Source organism: Berkeleyomyces rouxiae (genome assembly GCF_048999995.1).
Source record: "Berkeleyomyces rouxiae strain 22BRR77 chromosome Unknown BrBRR77_ptg000007l, whole genome shotgun sequence".
Lineage (NCBI taxonomy): Eukaryota > Fungi > Ascomycota > Sordariomycetes > Microascales > Ceratocystidaceae > Berkeleyomyces > Berkeleyomyces rouxiae.
The window spans coordinates 939,506-953,592 of record NW_027396497.1 but is presented as its reverse complement, the minus strand read 5'-3'; the positions used below and the strand labels follow the sequence as shown (position 1 = coordinate 953,592).

The window sequence follows — 14,087 nt, the reverse complement described above, 5'->3', positions numbered from 1 at the left end:
ATCTCTCCCTTAGCAGCTGGCACGAGGAACCTTTGTGCAAGCCATCAAAAGAAGAGAGAAGAATATGCATGTATGGCACAGAAGTTTCCGCAAGCGAGAGTCGGACCAGATGGGAGAAAGGGCAATGGGGAGAAGACCTCGACTGCAAGACCATTTGCACACACGCAAATACATGGCTACCATTAACTATAGTTGTATAGTTGTGACTCTTCATACTTTCACACACCCTCTCTCATTTAGGGTTCTATTAATCCGTGCTCTTCAAAATGCCCATTGCGTTGTTCTACATCTCGAATGCCAAGCAGCCTAGGAAGAATCACCAGCATCCCGTGAGAACCAACAAAACGAGGATTAGGGAGCCAAGTCATCTCCGGCCCGGGCTGCTAGTGCCCAAGTAATGACCCCGAAATAGCATACTTCTCGTCTTTCTCCTTGTCATTGTCCCCGTCCTCCTCTCCGAGGAGTCTCCCAACATCCACACTGGACTGGTAGGGCCCTGGGCGTCTCTCAAAGTTAGCGGTTTCTAGAACAATAAGATCGACGTTTGTGTGGAGGGTCGCGTCGGCCTTATCACAGGGGCTAGCATATTGGCTCCTGGCCATGGACATGTAACACTGATGGACTTGATTGCAGTGCATCCATCACAAAGGCCCATTTCAAGCCTGATCGGCCATGATTTGGCGTCGGCACAAGAATATGCGTGAGCAGCAGCGTCCAATAAAAGGGGTCACAATCAAATCAACTTCTGGTCCCGGTCTTCCAAAGGCCTATTATTGGCATATCAAAGCAAGGGCCTTGGGCTATCCCAAGACGTTTTTTCTTGGGTCGGGGCCTGTGAAGTTAAAAAGAAGGTCTCCGATGAGCGTCTTGCCCTGGCGAATCGACCAACTTTAATAAAATGTAGATCAGCAGGCCGCGGACGGTATACGAACTTGTGAGTCTTGAGCCTGAACGTGCAGTGTCTGTGTACATCTGCAATACTGACGAAAAGTGCGTTGTTGGTCGTGTTTGTGCGCGTATTCACGATTCTCTCTTAATCCCTAACCACAACATCTATGCCCATGGCCTGACTTCCCGGCATTTGCGCGTGCACCTGTAGTGTCTGTTCCTCCACGGCCCACGCGTGACCTCAACGCCCAAGGGTTTGATTTGATGCTGGCTACAGCGTGATACAGAAAGCAGAGCCCCCATGGAAGAACCAGCCATACCAAGTATACACTGACAGATGAAGCACACAGCGCTCACAGCGCCGAAAAGGAGAGAGGTGGGAGGGGTGGCGTCGCGTCGGATTCCAGGGAAAAGAAGAATAAAAGGAGATGTGTGAAGCATCGTTGAGAGATTCCTTCAATGCCGTGATCTACAGTCTCACGAGCGAAGAAACTGCACAGAACCATTCCTGAAACCTTAGCCCAAGTGTTGACGATGGCCAGAGGGTGTCAATCTGGTGCAGCCCCCAACTCCAGACCATCACAGAGCCTCAGCAGTGCCGCGTCTTGGGCTTCCGAGGCTTCCATCAGTACCAAACAGCCCTTCCCAGGGGTCACACGGCAGCATCTGGCAGTCTCCAGCTGTTGTTTTTTTCTTAGCCTTCGAGATTCGAGCAGCAAACATGTTTCTCGCACATCTGTTTTCTCTCTTTTCCCTGGCCCCCCTCCCCCCTTTTTAATTACGTGGACGGCATCAACACACCACGCAACCGGCTTCTTCGCAGGCTCCGCAGCTGGGAAGGGCGGCGGGCTTTTGTCCCGTGCTGAACGTCCATGCAGTGTCACAAAGCGCTGTCGCTTCTTCACACAAAGTCAGCCTCAGCTTCTGAAAATACAACCCGTCCTACGACATGCTGGAATACACAAGGCACAAAAACGGATGCACGGAGTTCTCAGGCCGGCAAGGCCACGGCTGTGTATAATTCAGCAGATAACTAAAGTACAGTACATACAGCCATACAGCCTAGTTTGTACAATCATGTAACTACATAGCTATGTAATGTATGTGCATACAGCTACGGCTACAGCTAAAGCGGGCTGGACGGGACGCAACAATGATGTCGGCCTGCAGCTTGCGTTATTCCCGCTGACTCCTGTGTCCACTCCGTGTTCCTCAGCCGCTCCGGCTGTCTTACAGCTAGACCTTGCTACGTACCTAATGCCGAGAAATGTGTGTGCGAGAGCAAAGGAGCTGGAAACGCTATGTGCTAGGTTTATGTCTCAACTTCTCCCGACCAGACTATTTGTTATATGGACAACATCGCATCGGTCATGGGTTGTTGGACTGTCGTCGGGTATAGAGCCTCCATTCCCTACCCAGGGAATCGAAGAGGTTAGGCTTCTATTTTCAGAATCAAGCTAGGTCTCCGCTGTGTTGTGAGCCGTGGTCAAGGCAGACACCGCCAACCGTGGACAAAGCTGGGCGGGAGCCATGTTGCGAACAGGGAGTACCCTGGGACCAAAGCGGATCTATTAGTAAAACAGGCAGTTTGGCCTCTAGCTTGCAGGCCGTTTGTCACAGATGAGACAGCACAAAGGTACTTTTTTCTTGTGCCCACCAATTTTCTCCCTCTCCCTCGAAGTAGCCTCGGTTGTTTTCTACTTGACCATGTGTGGGCTCTCTGATGTGAACACTCGCCAGAATCTATACAGTAAAGCCAGCTTATATCATCCTGTCAGGCGTGGGAAAGAGAACATGGGTTGGATTGTTGACATGAGCTCAGAAAGCAGAAGACACCAGACTGTTCACCCTGCACTACGGGGGAGGGGTGTCTCAATAACAACTTCTCAAAGGGGGATGTGATTGTGCTACCAGTACGGCCGTTCTACCTGTACTTGTATGTAGACATCTATGTACACTTACAAGCTCTATTGCCGCTCCTGGTGCCAACACTAGCCTTACAGACTCTGTAGTTTGCTTGAGCCGATACTCTGGTTGTAGGGAGCAAAGGGGCAACTTAGTTCCTTGTTTTAGCCCCCACAACTTGAAGTATGTTTGTTCACTTGTCCCAGTTATGATATCATAGCTGCGAGTTGAGCAAGTCTAGGAAGACTATCACATGCAATATATCAACTGCGGCGGAGAAACTGTGTTGATGATGTTTGTTGAGGATATCCTTGAACAGTTGCACTTGTATATATATAGTGATATATGTGTATGAATGCGTAGTCACTACGTACGTGTTTTTGCTTGGTCTCTCATGCCACAGTATATGTAAATCTCACTGGTCCAATAGCGCTTTTCTTATGCTGCCAGTCCACGCCTCCAAAACTAATGCCATTGTGCAGTTGATTCGTTGGGGGTCTTACAGTAAGTCTGAGAATCATACTATGCCTGAGCTCTCTCTGGCAATACTGTTCAAGTACTTGTAGACGTCAAAGATAAAACAATAACAAGTCCCTCCGCTTGTCAGAGGAGGAAGTCATCTTAGCGGGGACCCACAGTATCGGACTCGGGGCTCAAGATAAAATACGCCGGGCCTCTGTAGTGGTCCCATTTCTCCTCGGACTTTTGTAGCCGAAACTTGCGCATATAGAAGAGTTTGCGGAGAGGAAAAAAAACACCCGGCTTTCTGATTCCTTTTCGCCGAGTTTGCAGGGGTTGCCGCGCTAAACAAGTCCCATCACAGGCAAAAAAAAAAAAAGTGCCCAAGTCTAAAGTAACTATGTACATATGTGCGACTTAACAGCAGCGAAACAGACTTCTAGCGACTCTGGATCCGCACGGCTGTCGGGACCTCTGTATAACTAACCTTTTTAAAGTATGCCCCTCCCCTCTTGCTTTTCTTCTTCTAGTCAGGGAGAGAAAAGAAACCTATGGGGCTCCTCCCACTCCAAAAAAAAAAAAAAAAAAAAAGAAAAAGAAAAACTCTTCTGCTTAGCACCTGTACAACTACGGCTCTATTCCCCTTTAGCCTGAGAGTTAAAAAAGCCCACCTCAACCTGCCCCTAACAGTGAAAACATAGGAAAACTAGCACAGTAAAGATTACATAAAAAGCCTTGGCACCTCCAAAAACTCAGATATGAGCGGCTTCGTGAAGTATAGGCGCCTCTCTGCTTTCCAACAATATAACCGCCATGGACTGTTTTTTTTTTTTTTTTTTCATGGGGTGGATGCTGTCATAGCCAGGCTTGTTGGCTTCGCTTATCTCTTCTGGGACATGGCCATTCAAGGGAAAAGACAGGATATGTAATACATATGCAGCTATTGTACATGTGTACACATATGCATGGAATGCATTGTGGATGCAACATGTATCTGGTCTTTTGTTAGTTAGTTACTACATACATGCGTTCCGTAGGCAAGAGCCGCTTACTATGATGGGCTGTCCCGGAACTAAGCCAACAGCCCAAAAGGAGCCAAAAACAGCCCGCGTGAGGTCAAGACATACTAACCACAACTTAGGTAAGAGTCGAACGACTTGAGGGAAACAAATTGTCTTGACTATCTGGATATGGGTTAGGCTCTGGATGTCGGCATGGCTGTGTCTGCGAGAGCCTGAAAACTGGCTCTCTGGACCGGACCGTAAGTCGCCGGTATGATTCAATTCAATCTTGCCCATCGGCGCGCCATAGAACTCGATCACATTTTCCCTAGAGAGGAGAAATCGGCCTTTTCTCCAAGGGACACTAATCCCCGTCCGTCGATGGGCTGTTACATCGGGTCCATGACTTCATTTTCTTCCTTCGCGCAGGCTTTTTTTTTTTTCTTGAGCCATGCTTCGCCTCACTGTCCGACACACAGCGCAGAGCCCCCCCCCCCCTCTTCGACCTGGCCTGCAGCCGCCCGCCCTTCTTCCCAGTCTTGTGGTTCCACCAGAACCCACAAGAAGCCTGTTGCACCGTGATTCAGGCCCATGGGCGGGGTGAGCAGGGACACCAAGTTGCCAGAGGCCTTCACCTGCGGTTGTTGCACAGCACAGCAGACGAATCATGTCTACACTGCATAGCATTGTCGATGGGCTTATTGGCATTGTGAGAGATGGGGCTGTTATATGTACAGGCTGTGCGAGTTTGCTTGGCTTGGCTCTCTCATGTACTGTGACGGTAGCTGGCTATTCTGGGAAGCAGGCGGAGTACTTGGACCAGGACTAGTGAACAACAAGTTGAATGGCTATGAAGCTTCATGAAACCTCATGAGAGCAGTGGCTTGCCAGGGGGGCCTCGACAACAAGGAGGGCCTGCTTAGCAAGAATATGAAACTTCCATTTGGAGTAAGTAGGCATATGGGCATCGGCATGGCAGGTTGATAGTCTCTTTTCGGGGCCATTCTGTATGACCATGTGCAACCAACTATCATTACATGTAACTAGTCAACCCGCGCATGTTCACTTACCAGTACAAACACATTTGCGTCCAATACATACGAGAAGCGAATACTGCGCAGTTATTTATACTTGCACCTGTACTGTGTATGTACTATCTGATATTTTCAGTCTGTTGCCTTTCCAGCTCCATCATGGCCTGGTGCCGCTCTGGTTTTGCTTCCATTCCTCGCTTTGGAGATTCAAAAGAGACGCAGCCAAACCCAGGACACCTGCTCTGGGTCTGGTTCTTGTTCTTGTTCTTTCTTGTTTCCTTTTGCTGCGGTGCCTCGCCCCCCTGCCCCCACAGCCCCTGTCCATCCAGTTTCTTCCTTCCCTTGTTCCTGCTGTTCCCTGCTATGGGGAGAGGGGTGTGTGTTTCCTGTGTTCTGTTCTTGGTCCAATGTTTATTTTGCCCATGACCAACAGCGTAGCAGATTTGTTTGGACTACACCAAGCCTCACGTTCTGGCTGCATGTCCACATGTACACATCTTTTTTCCTCATGTAACTAGTTAACTAGACAACCAGCATGAATGTTTGCGTCTTTCTCTTAAGCCCGTGGCAACAGCTTGAGGTTGCCCGACCTCGGCCCCGAAATAGTACCTCTTTCCCCGGTTTCTGTGGTGGGTATCTAAAGCAATTGCCCGCCGCCACTCAAGGCAGGTGCGTCTGTCGAGTCAATCGAGTCAATGGAAAGTCTGAGAGCGCCCTATCGCAACTTGGAGGCAATTGCCCTTTTCCTCCATCTTGACGTGACAGGCAACTCCACATTCGAGTCCGACGGCCCATAAAAAAGTAGAAAAAAAAAGAAAAAAAAACAATACCCAACATATAGGGTTTGTAGGATGATAAAACTTCTTTTATTTTCCCTCTCCTTCATTTTGTTTTCTTTGGAGCTTATAGCAGCAAGAAAAAAAAGCCCAACACCGAATAGCCGACTATTGATCCAGGGCTCTTTGTATCCTTGCAGTGTTTAGGGATTTTTGCCAGCCCCAAATTGGCCTAACCCTTAAGGTTGAGGTGCAACAACAAAGCAAGCACCAAACCCAAAAAAGAACAACAGGAAACACTCCTTAGACTAGGTTTTTGCATGTCAGTCAATCTCTAGCCTAAAGGAACAAGAAGGACGAAAAGGAAGAGAAAGAAGAAGAAAAAAGGCCTTGGTTGTAGCATCTGGTGGTCTTTTTGGCCTGGAAACCAGGCTAGTTTGCAGGTATTTGGCTGCTTCAAGTATGCATGCATGCATTAGTTAGTTAGTACATACATGCATACATCCATCGTTGCATATCATAGGTATCATCACCTCGGGCCGGATCTTTTTTGGTTGGTGGTGGATACACTAGAAAGGCTTCATTATTTTGTCACAATCAGATCATGTAAGCCTGTCAGCATGTGTTGTGTGTGAAAGTGTGAGAGTGCCTGTAACTATGTATGTATGCATATTTGCACAATCACTTAGTTCGCTACTAGCTGGGACTTGTATGATTGCCCTTATATGACCAATAGGGCTGGTCTTACATATTCTTTTCTTCTTCTCAGCGGCGGGATTCGCTTTTTTTCGCCTGAACAATACAAGTACTACACATAACTATGGGCAGGTTGCCTGTAAAGGTAAACGAACTTGGCCCCGTCCGGACATGGTTAGGTTTTAGCTGGAAAGAAAGACAATATACGGCTATGATGACGGACGGCAGGGGCGGCCTATAGATTCAGGGCTTGCCAGGTTTAATATCAAGTGGCCCAAAAATATCTCTGACAAGGAACCACAACACAACTGAACCGCGACTAACTAACCAAGAAAAAGGGATAAGGTCTGCCTGGCAAGGAAGGGGAGGCTTTCAACGTCATTGGCTTGGAGCTGCCTCATGCTATTTGTACTAGAAGGACTCAAGAACAAGATAGCCCTCCAGGAATGTGACGTTCCAAAGTCTGTGAGGCAAACAATACTAGCGAGAAAGTCGACCGAAGAAAGTTTTTTTTTTCATTGCTTGGCTTGGCCTCGGACTATGGAGTTATGAAGTCACCAAGTGGAGTATTTACTTTTGCATGTATGAGGAGCCTCTATTAACCTGATACTTTTGACATTTTCATCATCATTTTTTTTCCCGACTGCTTGATTCTGGGGGCATGCAAATGGAGCGCGTTTAGTGGTAGTTGGTGTTTCTCCACAATTGGGACGGAAGAGTGGATGGAGGATGAGGAGAAGAAGAAGAAGAAGAGAAGATAAGAGAAGAGAAAGGAGGGGAGGCAGACTAACGGGATGGTCACTGGATGAGGGACGAGCGCAAGAAGCAGTGATAATGCGCTCTCTGTAATGTCTATATTTACAAGCAGCAAATACTACCAATGTAGACCCCGGGTCTTGCACGGGTCTCCTTGGTCACGCTCATAGTGGTTGGTACTTGTCTGAATACTGGTATACTGTCAGTTCTCAGCTCGAAGTGCCTTATCAGAGAAAGAGGAGAGAAGGGAGAAGAAGCCTTAAAGGGGGTGCAATTGCAGTCGTTTGGAAGAGGGAGCAGGAAACCCAGATACAATCGATACGTTTGAAGCGTTGAAGCCTTTTTTTTATATATATATATTTTTTTACATCATCAGCTTGGTCCCATGTCAACAACTCCACACCCATCTGCTCCTCTGGCTCTTTGCGTCTGAGCCCCAGCATACAGCATAGACATGGGGACATGGGAAAGAAACACCAACTCCGCCTGGGAAGAAGAAAGAAAAGCAGAAGCAGGGAAGCGCGCCCACACTAACAGCCCATGCACTACGCCAACCCCAGCTTGTTACGACCACACCTCCCCCGATGGACCGATGCTCAACGGCCCCATTGTCCCCTTGTAGCCTCTTCACAGCAGGCCACTCACGAGCTGATTCACACAGGGTCCTGATGCGCAGGCTAAAATTTACACCACGTCCGTCTCTTCACCAGGCCAGTCCTTTCTTGGTCGTTTTCTAATTGTCAGAGGGCTGTGTCTCTACGGGGCCTTTTTGCTTGGGTTTGCACGTTTCGTTCGTCTGGTCTGAATGCAAAAAGACAAAGCCGCAGGAGTTGATGCGAAGCCAGGGCCGACATGAACGCGGCGAATCTGTTGCTGGGCGATCCAGAAGATACTGTTCTGTGCAGTGGCAGAAGTGTTATTTGCCTGACAAGCTTCCCTTGGGTGTTATGGAAACAGTGCGGCAAGCCAGCCAGCAAAAATCAGACAGGCTCAAAATACACATAGTTATCAGCTTGATATAGTTAACTAATAACAAGACCTCCAAGCAAAAGCAATGGCAGCATTAGAAAAAAAAGCAAATTACCAGTAATAAAACGATGAAAAAAGGGAAGGTGTAAAAAAAGAAAGGTAAGCACCTTTCTGACTCGTCCTGAATGACTTGAAGGAAGGAACAGTTGTGGTAGCAGCAGTCGCAGTAGTTGCTAGCTGTGGTGGCAGTAGCTGCGGGAGTGCAAAGCGTGCCGTCCAGGAAGGAGGACAAACAGACAGAGCAAGTACCTTGCACGGCTGTCCATTCGCTGGTTCTTGCCTTTCCTTGTCAGTTATTGCCAGTATGTTCATGCTGGGCCATGGCGACTGCTCTTTTATCCTTTTAACTGTTTTATTTTCTCTCCTGTCATTTTCTTTGGGCAACTGCACACATAAGAGCTGGGTCTTGCCCATCCCACAATCGATCTTTCCCTTCTCGTTCCCTCCTCCTTCCCCTATCACCATTTTCATCTCATTGGCTCCAACCACATTCGCTTTGTCACTTACATCAATTTTGATACTTGAACGGCTCTTAGTTCTAGCTTCGTTCTGAGCTCTTATTATTTATTTTCCCTTTGCTACTCCCAACCTTTTGAGGAAGTCCTCGTCGACTCCTGTCACTCGCTTGAATAAAAAGATCCGAAAAAAAACACACTCCTCCTCTCACCTCTCCTCCCCACGAGTTTTGTTCATCTCGAGCCAAATATCGCTGCGTCTGCTATTGCTCTCACTCTCCGTCTGTGGGAATATCGACCGGTGCCATTTTGCTCACTCCTCCGCCTCTCGAACGCGCCCTAAAGTCTCGTGCAGATTCTTGCCGTAAAGCGCAGTTCTTTTTGCTCCCATCTCAGTGTCCTCACAGAAGCCATTTGCTTGGTTTTTGTGCACGCTCAGAGCCCTTCTCCCAGTTTCGTCTGAGAGAATCACCAAATGTCTCGGGATTCTTATTGAACAGCTTCTTTTGCTATTCAGTAGCCCACCACACTCGCTTGAAACCTAAACACCCCCCTAAAAACAACAAAAAAAACAAAACTCCTCCCCCGCCTTGAACGGTACCCGAAGCTCCACGACCCAAGATTGCTGCTCTGAGATAATCTTCACCATTCTGGATATTTGACTTCACTTGAGTTGCCGGCGTCTTGCAAAACCATACGCTCGCTACCAACTAAATCCTACCGGAAGAGGAAGTCTGAATAGAGCTAGCTCGCAGACTTATATCTTAGTTCCGCGCTACAGTCTTTTTTTCTTTTGCTTCTTTTTTGCCTCTATCCAGAGTCATCGTAGTCTAAAAGCTTCATAAGGCCGTTCGTCCCACGTGCTGATTGTCCGTCCAGCTCCCGCTCGACCTTTATCTTGACTTCTCTCGCTCCCATCAGCAACGCCCTCACCTCGTTGCTGATCGTGTACCTGTTTGCCTCTGCTCCCCCCCGCAGAACTCCCGCCTAATACACTCGTTTGCCCTGTCAAGAAGATCTGCCGGACGTTGACCTGATATCAAGTCAACATCAGCCTCTTGCCCCCTTCGTTTCTCTTGACTACTTCGTCCTCTTCTCATTCGCTCACAATGGCCGGTCCCGGTGGTGGTCCTCCTCGCCGCAGGTAGGCGCCCTTTGATACCCTCCCCTCCTCATCGTCTCGCCTTGTTGACTAACACATTCTCTAGCCACACCAAGTCCCGCAAGGGCTGTGACGCCTGCAAGCGTCGCCACATCCGCTGTGATGAGACCTTCCCGCAGTGCCTGAACTGCACCAAGCACAAGATCCGGTGCCCGTACAACGACATGCCCATTGACCGGTCCAGCTCCCCTGACAAGGGCGGCCTGGTGTGGTCCGATGACGTGATCAAGGTGGCCGACCAGTGGCTCGGCACTCTGGCGTGGCCCTTCCCCATGCTCAGCGTCTTCAAATACGTCGACCCCAAGAGCCTCAAGCTGGACGATTTGCGCCTGCTGTGCCATCTCTGCCTCGTCTGCAGCGAGCTGGCTTCGCAAAACAACCTTGGCCTGACCGTGTGGTCCAGCCAGATGCCGGATATCCTCAGCTTTGCCGCCGTGCATCCGTTTGTCATGAACGCCGTGCTGGCCTTTGCCGCCACGCACATGAGCACCATCCAGGACTCGCCGGCCATCCGCAACATGGCCTTTGCGCACCGCGGAAAGGCTCTGAAGGGCCTGAGCGAGGCTCTGCAGCTGTTCAACGCGGAGAACTCGGACTCTGTCCTTGCGGCTTCGGTCGTGCTTTCGTGGCAGACTACTGAATGGTAAGTCTTGTGTAGACTGCAGCGTCTTTTCCGTTTTCTTCCTGCTAACACACGCACAGGCGTGACTGGTCCAAGCACATGAATGGCACGCTCTCGGTAAGTATTCTCCGACTCGTCCACTACAGTGCAGCCTGCCTAACACGCCTAGATCATCGACCTCATGCGCAAGGGCAACTTTGTCTCCAACTTCCAGGCCTTCATCGACGACCAGCACGTCACCACGCTGGCGCCGCCCTCGCCGCGCCCGGACCACAAGACCACGCAGCCCGAAAAGGAAGACATGGAGGTGCTGCAGCGCACTGTGCAGCAGCTGCAGGTGCTCGAGGCCCACCTCAAGAACACGGGCATGGATCTCAAAGACGTGCAGAACCTGATCAACTTTGTCAAGAATGCCCGCAAGGCAAGCTCGTCGGGCATCACCGTGCAGCAGCAACACGAAAAGCTGGCTCCGCTGCGCACCTGGCTGTTCTGGCAGCCGCTGCGCTACCTGAGCTCGGCCAACTCGTCGTATACCGGCCTGGTCATCATCTCGCATCTGTACTCGGTGGCCCTGGTCATGGAGCGTCTGTTCCCCGACATTGGCGCCGGCTACTTTGGCAGCCTGACCGTCAAGCCCATTCTGGAGATGAACGAGCGCGTCTACCACGCCGCGGCCTCGGGCGACGGCTCCGTGGCTGCTCTGCTGACGCTGATGCGCGGCCCCGCCGGAACCGCTGCCGAGTTCCAGCAGCGCCACGGCTTCGTCTACCAGTCTGCGCCCGAGGTCTACGGAACCCCCACGACAAGCTACTACGCCGTTTCCGAGGCGCCGTCGACGCCGTCCATGCTGTTTGCCGGCCCGTCTGCCTCGCCCGTGTTTGCACCCGAAGCTCTGCCCTTTTTCGAAACCCCAGCCCACTCCATGCCCATGATGTCGCCTGCTCTCTCGACCAACATCTACCTCTCCGTGCCCAGCCCTGGCTATGTGGCCGGCGGAAGCCCCTACAGTGCTGCTTCCAGCCCTGGCACCACCACCTTTGACGGCTCCTATGTGTCTGACCCTTCGTTTAGCGGAGACTGGGACGCAGCGCAGTGGCAGCTGATCCCCGAGTTCTCGCCAATAGCCCCCGAGTGCGTTCCTCCTTCTATGACGACGGCTCTGCTGTACTAGAGTGAAGCCAGCTGTGGCTACTCTAGTCGGCATTCCCGGAAAGATCATCACTCCTATATGTTACAGGCAGCTGAAAGCACCACCCACACACAAGGATCCCCGCATTGACCAAGACCGCCTTTTTTCTCTATCCAGGACTCACTCCGCTAGGAACTACTCGGTGACAGCAAGCCCGGCCGCCAGCTATGTTGGCTCTCAGGGCCCGTCATCGTCCATGCTCAATCTGTCTTTGACATCGCCGCCAGATGCGAGTGCCTACCTGCCGCCCCCGGAGTCTCCTGTTCCTGCTGTCCCAAGAGCCTCCGAGTCTGATGCACCGCCGCCATGAACTCCTTGAACGTCTGCTTGCCCCATGCCTCTTTTGCCTGTGACGGGAACCTCGACTGCTGGCTTGAGTTGTCACTCACGGCCTCGCCTCCGCCAACATTTCCGCCTGACCTCGCATTTTTCCAGTTCTCTTTTTTGCTTTCTTGATCCTGAGTTTTGCTCTTTTTGTTTCTTTTCTTTTTCTTTTTTTTTTTAATTTCGCCGACACAAGACGCCACGTACAATCGACGCTCCTTATCACGAAACATGTGAGGTGGTTTGAGCCGCCTGCTCTATCCCCACGACGCTCCTTATTAGACCGCTGTTTTTTTCTTTTGCATTTTCCAACCGTGAGATCAGTAGCGAGCTACTCTTTCTCTCGACGACATTCCTTTACGAAATATGACCTCCCAAAACATATACCCAAGGCTCGACGCCGCTCTACCCCCTCCCTCCACCCGCCTAATATTAGTCCGTTCTCACGGATATCTTGTCCCCCCCTCCGCCTCTCATCACCGATCCCCAGACGGTTATTGTACCACTATTCACACATTAATGATACCCGCTCACCCACCCAACGCCCGCGCTCTCTTTGGGACGAGCTCATGCGGAGCAGAACCCTCCTTATTTTTAATTCCCTCCCCCACCCTCCCATCCCACTGCACATTATCTCCATTGCCCTCCCATTTGCACTATATACTTACGACCGTCACGACCGACCAAAAATCTTGCATCTGCATCTCAGGTTTTTCACACACATTCCTTTACATTGTTACTTGCCGATGATCATTGAATGATCCGGCCGTCTCTTGGCATATCTGGGTTTTTTTCTGCTTCTCGCGCTGCCGCCGCTGCTGCTGATGCGCATTACGGCCTTCTGTAGACAGCGGCCATGTACCGAGGCCTGCTCTTACAGCGTACTTGCGTCTTGTTTCTTTCTTCTGCAGGCGAGAATCCTGTCTGTTTTTTTAACCACTTGTTCTTCTATTTGGTGCCTGGGTCTAGCTTGGAGTTTACTTGGACTGAAATCATTGTGTTTTATTTTGCTGCTTGACATTGTTTTGCGTTTTCTATTCTAGTTTGCTGTGACCGAAAACGTCATTCTATCGGTGTTTGGAGCTTTCGGGCGACATATCGACTTGACTTTTTCTTCTACTGCTCGGTGAATAGTTGAATCATTGACTTTTATGTTTCCACCAATACTGTCTCTTCTTGTCGTGAACCCGTCCATGCATCTGATTGGGTGAACCCACTGTATGCACGAGCTGGGTATTATTTCTTCCTGACAGCAACTCTGCCTCGTTTAGACGTAAAGGTTTTCTCCTAGATTGTTCCTCCCCCCCCCCCCCCCCCCCCCCGCGAAGTCTCTGTGACGACATGGGGGTCTTTTGGTTTGCTAGTCTAACCTGTCAAATACACATCGTGGCAATTGAACAGGTGCTTGGCTTAGACTTGACCTGTCCACACTCCTTCACCTGCAACACACACCTGTACCGGGCCAGTTTCACCAGCTCTTTTCTACAAGCCACTCCAGGCTCTGCTTTGACAGGATGCGTTGAAACAAAGCTTTGATCAAGTGTAGCACACATTTTCTACTTTTTGCCTAGCGTTGGTCTCTTCCTCCCTTCCCTGCCCTGCCCTTTGATCTGCACTTTTATTCCTCACCCACAGTGTCCGCATCCATGGCCTAACTGATGCGTTGTGGGAATGATAGACAGGGACAAGCGCAAGTGGAAGGTTGAAGAAACGATATTTTTGGCAGCTTGGCTGGGTGAATACGAGGTTCCTTTTACATCCCCCCCTGCTTCATGCGCATTGAGAGGGCTT

The 14,087-nt window shown here is 50.2% G+C and overlaps 1 protein-coding gene across 1 annotated transcript; it reads left to right on the top strand.

Moving 5' to 3' along the window:
* Positions 1-10,108: 10,108 nt before the first annotated feature.
* BROUX77_006017 (uncharacterized protein) lies at positions 10,109-12,282 on the top strand (the record flags this gene model as incomplete). The annotated part of the gene is made up of 5 exons (XM_073750956.1): positions 10,109-10,143; positions 10,208-10,804; positions 10,864-10,900; positions 10,953-11,914; positions 12,090-12,282. 5 exons carry the CDS (start codon positions 10,109-10,111, stop codon positions 12,280-12,282), a joined length of 1,824 nt encoding a protein of 607 aa, XP_073603887.1.
* Between the last annotated feature and the right edge of the window lie 1,805 nt (positions 12,283-14,087).